We start from the raw sequence: 11,486 nt of genomic DNA, 5'->3' as shown, positions 1-11,486 counted from the left end.
GGGTGTTTGTGCTTTGAAGCTGAGGAGCCCTCATTATGGGTGGGGCCTGCCCCCGCTGCATCGCCTCCCCTCCTTGGGGATCGCCTGCCTCTCCTTGCTGCTTGCACGGATGCTGCTTCAGGTGCTGTCACTCCATCCCCTGCTAGAGTGGGGGAGCAATTAAAATAAAAATACACTACTTTACCAAGCACGAGAGAGAGAGTGGAAGTAAAACACAGCTGATGCCAGCAGAACAGGTAGTTTCTAATTAGCAAGGTGCTGGCTCCAGCTTGTGATTTCATCTGGGGAAAATGATCACTCCCGCTGCAGCTCTGCTCAGTTACTGGAACAGACCAGAAGGTGTAGCTCTCTGGCACCTTTTCTGACTCCAGATGTCTCTGAAGCCCTCCCTCCTATTGCTGCAGTGCTCCATGATCAGAGCGAAGGCATCGCAGGCTAAAGAGACAAAAATAGGCTGGGATCATGAACCTGGCAAAAGTTTCCAGGTGAGTTTTACTCTAGTTTGAGAGGAGATCTGGGACTGAGCAGTAAGCGGTTTCTCTTCCTCTCAGAGGGGATTTAAACTGATTGCATCGAGTTCTCCCATTAGCCACCAATGTGATTAATGTCTCCTGTATTGTTATAAAGTGATTCTATGGTGTAGATCTTTCTGAATGCCTTCTGAATTTATTATTTCCTTGTCCCAGTTGCTATTGGTGACGGCCTTGGTAAAATCCCTAGCAACATATAGAATGCAACATGCATGGAAATTAGTTGAATACTTATCAGTATTATAGTCATAAAAGGACCTATTTATTAAATATATGGCTAAAGTGACATCTTAACAGCCAGGGGTACTAAATGACATGGGTAACATTCATTTGTATGTTGGTACATTTGTATGATAGTGCTCCAGCTACAGTGAACTTTATTACCAACATCAAATTAAGATATATTGTGGGTAACATCATTAGGGCTGGTTAGACTGAACTAAAGTTAAATAATGTCTTTAAGATGCAGATTTCTCCATGGCTTCAAAACGCTCCCTAGCTATTCTCCTATGGCCCAGAAGTGCTAGCCAGTGAGCACAAGTCTTCACTCAGAGAAGTGCCCTGATTTAATGATGTCCTTCTGCTGAGATGAGCTACAGTTCCTGAGCAAGACCTGGAAGACGACACTGCACTGAATAAAGATTCCTGGGTTGCAAGATCAGTGTCTTTGCTGAGATGAATGGAGATCTCACTATTTAACTCATCACAGGGAAGGTGACACGATCACGGGAAGAACATTTCTGATTTGGTGAGCTCTTTAATGCAACAGCCAGAGAGAAAATGTTCAGACTGGAAATAAGGAAGATACTTCTAGCAGGCAGAGGAGAGAACTGCAGGAAGCCATGGGAGGTTTTCACCACTTGGGGACTCAAGTAGCAATCAGGTGGCTTTTTCTGCAAGAACCACTGTAACTCAGCCATGAGTTATGGAGTTTGAGGCAGGAGTCCATGGGGTGGGATTCTCCAGCTTGAACCCTACAGGTGGAAGGAATAATCTCTTCTTACAGACTCTGGTAAAGGAAAGAATGGGAATGTCCTGAGCAAACCTGGCATACTGGCATCCTTGAGGGCACTCTAGAAAGGTCTTGATCCATGCACCATCCAGCATACCAGAAGGGGCCTGTCTGGGTGCATTCACAGGAAAACAGGTTTTAGGGTGGCCATGCAGGCATTTCTGTCCACATAATGTACACAGAAATGACTGGAGGCTCAAGAAGGTCTGTTAAGTCCCACGGCTGCTACAGTTGATGAAAAGTAGCATAATACATCATATGGTTTGCAGGCAATGGTTTAGAAACATGGCACTTCAGAACAAATGGGACACATCACCTCCCAGTGAATACACTGCACAGTGGAACTTGCCACCACGGGAAGGCAGCCAAGTACTTGGCAAGAGTCAGAGTGTGGCCTTTTCTGTAGGATTCAGGCCCCACCAGGAAGCCTGGGAGGAAGGATGTGAGGAGAGTACTGACGAGGGATGAAACACTTCTGCTCCAGAGCTTGTGCTGGTCTCTGGTCATTATACACTAAGAAAAGACCCAGTTTGGGAAGCAGTTTGTTTTCACTTCTTCCCGCAGATTCATACAAGTTGGAAGCCTCCAATGCTGCCACAGCCATTGCCAGATGGATCCAGCCTCACCATTTGGTCCGCATGGACCAAATCTCAAAGTGCTGAGAAACTGACAACAAAACCATTCTTTCAACACAGAAACAAGGAAATACAATGGATGCTGGTCCTTCCCTGCATGGGCCTCTGAAGTCCCACTGATTTAATTAGAAATTATGTATGTGGGGAAAATCATGATTGTTTTCAAATGCTTCCCTAAATCAGGGCCATGAAACGAGGCTGTGATCCCTCTGTCCGCAGGCAATGGACTGCAGAACCCCGTTTCCTAGCCAGAAGACGCTGGTGCTGTGCTAGCACTGCTCTTCCACGTGAAACCCAGAACAAGATTGCAGTTTGCATTTCCACAGATGTATGCTTCCCCATGCAAGCCATCCACCAATGAACATGGCTCTGCACACTCCTTAACGCTCACCATGCATACACTGGAGCAGCTGACTTCTTCAAGATTGACAGTACAAAGGACAAAAGGGACAGAAAAATGTCATCGATTTGGGCCTTAACCAGCTCAGACACCAGAGCATCCTGCGCTGGGGCCACAGGTAGATGTGCAGGTTGCATTACAGTTGCCCCACACGGGTGGTTTTCTGCTGGCGCTGTGCAATGGCACAGAAACAGGTGAAGGTCAACAACCACACAGCAATATTCCATATAGCTGGAATATGTGTTCATCCCAAACCTTAAAAACTCCTGATAAAGCTGAACTGTCGTTCCCTTACCGTTCACTTTTTCTCCCAATTGCTTTTCACTGCTAGTCTTGGCCAGGCCTCCTGAGCCCTTGCAGAAATACCTTGGAGATCTGTAGACTGAGGATGGGCCCAAGCCCGGCCTATCCCAGCAACACTATACAAAGCTCAGAGACCCAGACACCAACAAATTAAAACAAACAGAGACCAGGCATTCAAGAATTTGATATTTTCTTCTGGAAAAGCTGCCTTTGACCTTCTGAGTTTATATCTAACCCTTCTCCATCCAGAGCCTGGGCCTTGGCATGGCACTAGCTGTGTGTCTATACGGGTTCAAGACAATGCTTTTAGATCACTGAAATGGCACTGGTCATTTTAACCTCCTCCAGAGGAAAGGAGCAGGGTCAGAGCTTTCCTCTGGTTTGACAGCTTCTAAAAGCAGTAAGGTCAGTTTGAAGCTACACACAGTTCCATATGGGTAGTACTACTTGGTATTTTTTTGCAGCCAAATACAGGGCTGTCAGCTGGCATGGCCTTATTATGGATCACCTGCATTTGCCTTCAGCTGCAGTCCGAGCTGTGACACCTCCCAGCTTCCAGATGCGTTTGAAGTGAGGTCAGATGTACTTGTAAGACAATCTTTAGCTTTGGGAAAGGGCCCAGAGCCCATGCATGCCAGTTTCAGCTCTTCCTCTGGCTTCTGACAAGTGCCTGCAATGTATGGGAAGGGGCTGGGGGGGATGACAGCTGCTCCTCACCTGTTTCATAGCTATGATATTAGACGCTGCTGAGATGAGTGCTGTGGATCCTACCACCTGCTTCTGTGGCAGAGCCTTTTTTGGTGCTTTGCCCAAGACTGCAAATTCATTGGAGTAGAGATGCTGCATGTTTGGGCATTGCTGTACTGAGAGGTTTTTCAGCTGGAACAAGCTCACCTTATACCCCTTCGATGTTGGAGAGTTGTCAGGGAGGTTGTGTTACTCACACAACTAGAGAAGAATTAAAAAAAAAAGCAAGCCAAATATTTTAATCCTTTTAAAAACAAGCCTCGCCCTTTGGGAACAGTTTCAGGATTTCTAAAGGTCCTGTGCCTCTTTCACGGTAGGTGATTTTGCATTTTGCAGTTTAGGTGTCTGATAGCATCTCTTGAGCTTTTTTGTTGAACTCCGGCTCCCAATCATTTTCTCTAGCCGCAAGGGCAGCAACCTCTCCAGCTCTGCACATCGTTGCTAGAGGGAGCTCTGTGAAGCGAGTGTAGGATTGCTAATAGGACTCCTGAGGGCTTTCTACAGCAATACATGGGCCTGTTTAATCAGAGGTTTACCAGGAAATCGTTTTGAAAAGACCTGTCACTTTCTATCTGTGTCTGACCATAAAGCAGCAAGGCTTGGGTAGGGTCCCCGGCTGGCCCCACTTGCAGACGTGGTGCATGGTTAGTGATTGCTCATTCTGCTCCAGGGTGATTATTTGTGTTCCTTATGCCATACCTCATTGCATCTGCGAGCTGATCTCCTTCTATTTATTAGATGGCTATTTGCACTTTCTGTTAATGCACATTTATGATGCGAAAAACGTCCCTGCCCAAATTGCAGGCTTCCACTATCGCATTCATCAGCTGGCGTGTGGCTGGGAAAAGGTGCTTGCAGAATATGTGCATTGGCTGGTTTGCCTATCAATTTGCACTAAATTGCGAAGGCCCCAAAGCACACCTAGCAGCACTGAGTGAAATCCTGGCAAGTCTTGTCCACGAGTAGTAGGAGAGCAAAAAGATGCAAACATCTGGTGTGGATACACATGTAGCCGATCAGAAAGCCTGTTGGGTCTTGCACTAAGTGGGTGATGGAAAATCAGATTGCTGTGAGACAGGAATGCTGAGTGAGGGTTGTTTTAGAAGAGATTACAGCTTGCAGCCCCTGTTCTAACAGGCTGCTTTTTCTCTCTCACTCTTCCAAAATACGCATCTCCCAATCCAAGCCTATGCATTGCCTGCTTCCCCCCAGTTTTTTCCATATCTGTATTTCAGTTCTCAGGAGTTTTGCATGAATTAAACAAGTTTGATTATCTCACAGGAGGACACACATTGCTGACTTTGACTGATTTTAATCTCATAAAGGTGGTGAGGTCTTTGTCCAGCAATGCCCGGCTACATGGGCAGAGTGCTACAGCCACCTCATCCATGGCAATCCTCCACAACAGCAACAGCTCTGGTGAGAGGAGTAATGGAATTGGGGTGACATGATACGCAGCTCTGGGAAGAACAGGTACTGCTATGTCCACCTATAGACACAACCGAGGTCATCCTGCCCCATGCATGATGAGGGGACGTGAGAACTGGAGCTACCTGAGGCCACAGGCAGGAATAAATGGCTGCACTGGGAATAGGGAAGTCTGGAATCGGGCCCTTGCTATTCCAGAGCCTTGTAATCGTTCAGCCAAAAATATCCTGATGGCTTTCTGTTTATACGAATATAAACGACATCACAAACTCATGCTCATTAATGAACAAGATCTTAGAGAGGGGCCATTCAATGCACGGAGCAATTAACACAGCAGTTGATTAAGGCGGTTTGAGGATAAGTTCTATGAAGAATTCAATATCGCTGTGTTCCTTCATATAGGTGCTTGGCAGAAGCATGAAATCACGACAAATGTGATCTGTTAGCAGCGGGCATGCAGCTTCCCCGGGGAGGCAAGCACTGCTCCATCCCTGTGACTCCCCCAGCCCCCAGTGGCATTCAGTTGTTGCTGTGCAGAAGGGCCAAATACAGGGGTGCTCGCAGTGGGCACCTGCAGATTCACAGCACCTTATACCTTGTCCCCCCAACCCACACATGCGGGGTACCCGTGGGGTGCCATGTGTGGGGAGGCCATTTCTGTTAGGTGCGGAGTAGCCCATGGAGGTGAGGACTGATCTGTCTTGTGCTCCCAGCCAGAAACCAGTGTAAACACCACTCACCCCAGCCAGCAACAAAGCTGAGCAGGTATCTCACACGCTCTCCGTACACAGACAATCAACTAATGCCTTAGACCTGCTGCCTCTCTCTCCAGTTGCTGGCACTCAGACCTCTCATCCTACTCACCAGCTAGTCTGGCCTGAGGTTTTGCATCTGCAAAACTGCACATGCACACACAGAGCAGAGATCACACTCATGCAGGTGCAGGGCTTGGCCAGGAAAATGTACTGATCAGCAGCTTGTTTGCAAGCAACCGTCCCCTTTCGTCTCCCTCCACTCTGTTTTTCCACACTTGTTCCTCCCAGATCTACTTTGTTCCCTCCCTTTTTCCACCTTTGGCCTTTCCACTGAGTATACCATAATAAGTTTTGCACATTCCCACAAACGCTTTCAAATATTTGATAATATTCTCTTTCTGATGAGGCCCATGGTAATCTTGTTACCCTTTTCTTATCAGTTCCAAAGTTCTGGTTGAACATGGGTAAGGTGATGTTTGAGTGGTTCCCTCAAAGGCCCATCAGCACATGACTCCAGATTTCTGAATTTGGTGTTGCAGCTATCTACTGAGTGTTGGGGCTTGTGCCTGCTTAATTTACTACTCTTCCCATCTCTCGTCTTTGCTGTTTGTGCTGATTTGGATCTTGCATCGGAGCCCAGCTGTGTCTCCGTGAGTGCTGCAGGGTACCAGGGCAACCTTCTGCCTCACACGCCATCTCAGCAGCGCTGTCACATCTTTGGCAATGTGACAAGGACAAGGATGCCCTGGTCAGCATGTGTGGCATGAGCCTGCTCCAGTGACTACTGTGGTACAGTGCTGGCCCTTGCTGGGCAAGGCAGACACAGCAGGTCCCACCGGCCTCAGTTGCCCCTTCCGCAGGACAAAGGTGGCGTTCAGCCCCTGCCCTTTGTTGAGTGCTGTGGGTCTCACAGCGGCAATGTGCTCTCACAAACCCTAAGCTTTACTCTTACTATGATTGCTAGGAAGTAGGAGAGGTGACTCATTCTCCTAGGAAAATACTGCTTTCATTCAGAGCCTGGAACATTTCCCAAAAGTAATTAACTAGGAGAAACTGCTAATTAAAAGACCTGGTGCCTACAGAAGTGTTTGGTAGAGATGGGTGTCATCTTGCCAATTTTGAGGTGCTAAGATACAATACTTGAGCTCTCAGCTGCCATCAAAGCCCCGGCAGTGCTGCTGTCCAGTCTGCCCCAACAAGGTCTCAGCTGCGTGGGCGCTGGCTGGCCCCAGCAATGCAGGCAGTGAGCGATGAGGACAGCAGCTGCAGGATTTTGCTCTCCCCCTGAACTGTCTGTGAAGAGGCTGATGTCTTGGCTGTTGAGTCCAGTGCACCCCTGCATGCCACAAGATTTGTCTTGGTGCAGATTTGCCACCTGATTTGAGAATCTCTGAGGTCACACCATGATAGCTCGTGTTCCTGGTGGGCTGATCAGCCATCCCTCATCCCCAGCCTGTACCTGGGGTTTTGTTTCCAAACTTCTGTGCAGAACCAGGAAAAAAGTAGACATGCAAAAACCAGCTTCCTCAAAATAGACGTGCTCTGCCTGAACAGCAGCTGCAATCAGTTCAGGAAGATGGGAAAGGTGAACCCCTAACTTGTGCCCTGGCCAAGGGGTGTGTGTCAGTGACTCTCTGCTATGGTTGTTCTAAACCAGGCTGTTTGCAGGACGTGGCATGACAGTCGGGGCCTGGATCAGCTGTGAAGCTACTCCATTTACTAGAGAGAGCTCCTCCATGCAGAGTGGTTGCCTGCTACTTCCTAGGCTTTCAGACCCATTTCTAGTTTTACTGCAAGATTTTTCAAAAAAGGTTTAGTATCTTCCATCTCCCTGAATGGGAGAGCCATACGTCACTTCTGCAGTATGAAGAGATACGTTTTTCATATTTATGGTTACAGCAAGCCCTGTCTTCTTCCCTGGGTGGGTTTGGCACTGATGGACTCAGCAGCCTACCCGCTAGCTTCAAGCACAGCTTGTCTTTACACCACAGTGTTTTCCCCAGGAGAAAGTTGGTTGGCTCTGACCCAACAAACCTGAAGGAACAGGTGTTTTCTCTCTGAAAGGGCATTGCAACCTCAGGTACTCTCCAGGAAAGCAGAGGTGGTGTGTGGCAAAGACCCTGCAGACATGAGAGAGGTTTTACAAGAATCTCGCCCATGCAGTTACTTCTCTCCAGGAAGGTCCCATAGGTGCCTGGCTGAGCTCAGCTGGTCAGTGATTATACAGCCAGGGGAGAGTGAGGGAGGACCCAAACCCAAGGCATAGGAATCTTTGGGATCACAAAGCATTACATTATGTTGCTCTGTTGTGCACAGTAGGAGTTGCTTTTAGCAATTGATAAAGTGTTAATTTGCATTGTCTTTAGTGTGGCTACAAGTTGCTAACAGTCAGTAACTAAAGCTCTACAACAACTAGGGGAGGGAGTTGGTTTTCTGTTGTTTGTTGTTTTTTTTTTTTTTACAGCAAGTAATTTTACAACTTGTGAAGTGAGAATGCAGGGCTAGTGAGTTGGAGAAATCCTGGTGTTGGAAGGGTGGGCATGGGTGGCAGTGGAGGGGATCCGCAAATATCCTGAAGCAGCTGGTAATGACCATAAGTGCAGAGATACTTGAACTATACTTGTCTTACACTTGCTACATGCTAGCCCACTGCAGGGAGATGATTTCCATCCAGTGTATCATGCCACCAGCACTTTGTGTGCATTACCTGTCCATGCCTGGAATTAGTTTTGGGACCTTGGCAGGAGGGAATGGCTCTGGGGAGCCAAAGGGTGGGTGTGCTGGGTGGCAGCTGCAGCAGGAAGGTGTGGAGCTGTGGTCCACACACACATTGGTCATATTTTGGGCAAAGTGGAGCAATTTGCTATATGCAGCCAGTTCTGATCCAAAGGTATGCCCCAAATATCAACAGTCTGGGAAATGGCTGCTCTAGAAGAAGCAGGGCTGCCAGGTCTTTGCAGACCTGATGGTTCATGATCTCCTCCAGTAGTTCTCACAGAGGGGTTATGGGACTGCTTTGCATTAGAGATTGAATTCACCCAGCAGGGCCCATTCCAATAATTGTCTGAGAGGGATTTTAGCTTGCTTCTGATGGTGTCAGTTTGGAGTCAATGGCTTTGTCATGAGCCGTGTAAGCCCTGGCAGAGAGAGAGTGAGTCTGAAGGACAAGAACTACATCAGGAGTTTGGACGTCCACAGGAGGTACCTGTAGAGACAGGTCCTGGAGAACCTTGAAGGTCTCAGCTTCAGGTCTCCTGTGGTCTCTACGCCCAAATAGCAATGCAGGGAGAATGTAGTTGGGTAACAGTCTGCCTGTGTCAGTCGCACTCCCCTTGGTGTGGCTCTGTTACAGTATTCACGTTTTTCCCTGGCTGTGCATGGCTGTCAGACATGATGAGAATTAATCCTCTGTATGAGTTTCAGAAACATTGTGTGACATTACTGACCATCTCTGTGATAGTGTGAATGCCTTGGAGATGCAGAAAATAGTGATCAGATGGAGGAGGGGGCTGCTGTGATGTCTGAAGGGAGCCTGCACCCTGCTCACCTTTACTGTGCTGCAGCTGAAAAAAGGCCCTGTCCTCCGTGGCTCCTGACCTTGTCCTCAGCAGGTTGTTTCATGTACTGTTGTGTGAAATCTCTGTCTTTGAAAGCTTGCATTCTTCCTCAGCTCTTTCCCAAGGCTCTGCCAGGGCATGCTAGTTGTCCTGCATGCTCAGGGAAGAGCTGGCAAGCAGCAATCACTGCTGTGGGCTTGGCCCTGAGACTCCACTGGAGGAGCGTGTCCCATGGCCGGGACGCAGCGGGTGATCCAGAGGGCTGAACCAGGAGCCTGTGCAAATGCTCCCCCGGACACAGCCCACTCATTCACCCTGGAGGAGGAGACCTCAGTGGTGCCCAAGCGTGGGATGGACAGCCTCTTCCTCCACAGCAAAAAGAGGACTGAGACAGTCCTCACTGTGCTGGCACTTTGGGGGCCACCTGCCTTCCTGGAGATCCTTCTCCAGCAGCCGGTCCCAGGGTCAGCCAGCGATGCTGTGGCCGGGACACACCTGCACTGTGTGCTCCAGGTTCCTCTGCTTGTTGTCTGACTTGAGTGCTCTCTTTTCTTTTCCAGAGCGCGTTTCCACATCACACAGGACACTACAAGGAGGTGACTGTGGAAGGCCCTGCCTGAACAGTTAAACACATTTGTTCCCCAGATTGCAAACGCTGCTGCATCCCAGCACTCCCAGATCAAACACTGGGAAGAGAAAACAAGGTGGCCACAGCCAGGGAGAGGAGCAAACAGGAGCACAAGTGCCAGCTGCTCTGGCAGAGGAGGGACCGTGTGTGTGTGGCGCACTGGGTGAGGCAGTTTTGCAGAGCTGCGTTTGTGCCCTCTCCAGAGCACAAAGCAAAGCTCTGCCACGTTCCAGGCCAAACCCTGACACCTTACAGGATTTCATCATCTCAATCCCTGCTGCTGTGCTATCCCTGACTGTGTTGTCAGAGCTTGCCACCTTCTGACTGAGCTGGATCAGCCTGGAAGGCTTCTGCAGTTCATCACAGCTCAGGGATAAGCCAGCCCTGCAAAAGAAAAAGCCATCAGCCCTGGTTTGGATGGGTTGCACTGGTGGACTCTCAGCACCATGTTCTTTGACTTCCTTCTGGAAGTTTCAGCAAAATGGGATGGAGATACTGTAGAAGGCAGGGAGGAAGAAGGAGAAAGAAGAGAGAAGGACGCTCCAAAGACAAGGGGTCTCCCTGAGAGATTAGGGCGGAGGGGACCAGCTTGAGAGTGGAGAGAAGAAAATTTCTGCCAGAAGAAACTCCCAGGAGAAATGGCATGGGAAACTGGCAGGAGTATGACTCCTAGCAAGAGTGGGTGAACATCTGGACTGAACCAAGGGGAGCACACAGGGGACTCGGCAGAATTCATTCCCTTTGCAGACTTTTGGAATAACCTCATAACAGAAGTCCCAGATAAGTCTTGCTCCATTGACATTTTCTTTGCTTAACGTTTTTGCCTGTCTAGAGTTGAGGGATGCTGCGTGCCTGCGGAGGTAGTGAATCCAAACAGGGAACCTGGACCACATGCCAGGCTCTGGGGGTCCCTGGCAGAGAAGCGTTCCCTGCCCAGCTGAGAAACCCTCATGGAGCTGCTTTGGGCAAGGGTTGAGCTGCAGAAAGAGGCTCCATCTGGCAGACATCAGCCTGATTGTCTTCTCTGTGGGCCAAAGAAGTGTGAGGATGGAAGCCTTTTTTCTGGGACATGGCAGTGTACTATTTTGGGTAGCATCTTCAGCGATCCTGACTCCCTAAAACAGTCCAGAAATATAATTAGGATAGTTTGAATTGGACCTTGATATCTAGACTACTCTGAGCTGGGGCTTTTACACTAGCATAGCTAATGCACCACTCCACATCAGCTGTATGCATATATCTCTCTTCTGTTCCTTATCTCACCCCTGTCCTCCCTCCCTCTCACACATACCTTCTGAAGCACTGCTCAATTCTTGGGAAGATCACCTGGATCCCTGGATCTAGCCTGAGCTTCGTACACGATGGATAGAGGGGGTCAGCTCACTACCCCTGTAAGAGACCGCACTGAATTTCTGCCTCCAGGAGCAGAAATCAGCCTCACCCCCGTCACTTCATTCTTTCTTTCCTGAAGGAGGGGAGTGTGATGGTGGC

At 48.9% G+C, this 11,486-nt stretch overlaps 1 protein-coding gene across 1 annotated transcript in view; it reads left to right on the top strand.

Annotated features, from left to right (window-relative positions):
* Positions 1 to 9,598: 9,598 nt before the first annotated feature.
* Positions 9,599 to 11,486, top strand: part of RTN4R (reticulon 4 receptor) — a 197,045-nt gene continuing 195,157 nt past the window's right edge. Inside the window, exon 1 of the mRNA XM_009321077.1 lies at positions 9,599 to 9,831. Within this exon, the coding sequence (XP_009319352.1) occupies positions 9,599 to 9,831 (233 nt within the window). The remainder of the gene's footprint in view (positions 9,832 to 11,486) is intronic.

Source organism: Pygoscelis adeliae, unplaced genomic scaffold, assembly GCF_000699105.1.
Source record: "Pygoscelis adeliae isolate BGI_AS28 unplaced genomic scaffold, ASM69910v1 Scaffold403, whole genome shotgun sequence".
NCBI classification, from domain to species: domain Eukaryota; kingdom Metazoa; phylum Chordata; class Aves; order Sphenisciformes; family Spheniscidae; genus Pygoscelis; species Pygoscelis adeliae.
The sequence above is the reverse complement of the archived record's forward strand: the minus strand, read 5'-3'. Positions and strand labels throughout refer to the sequence as shown.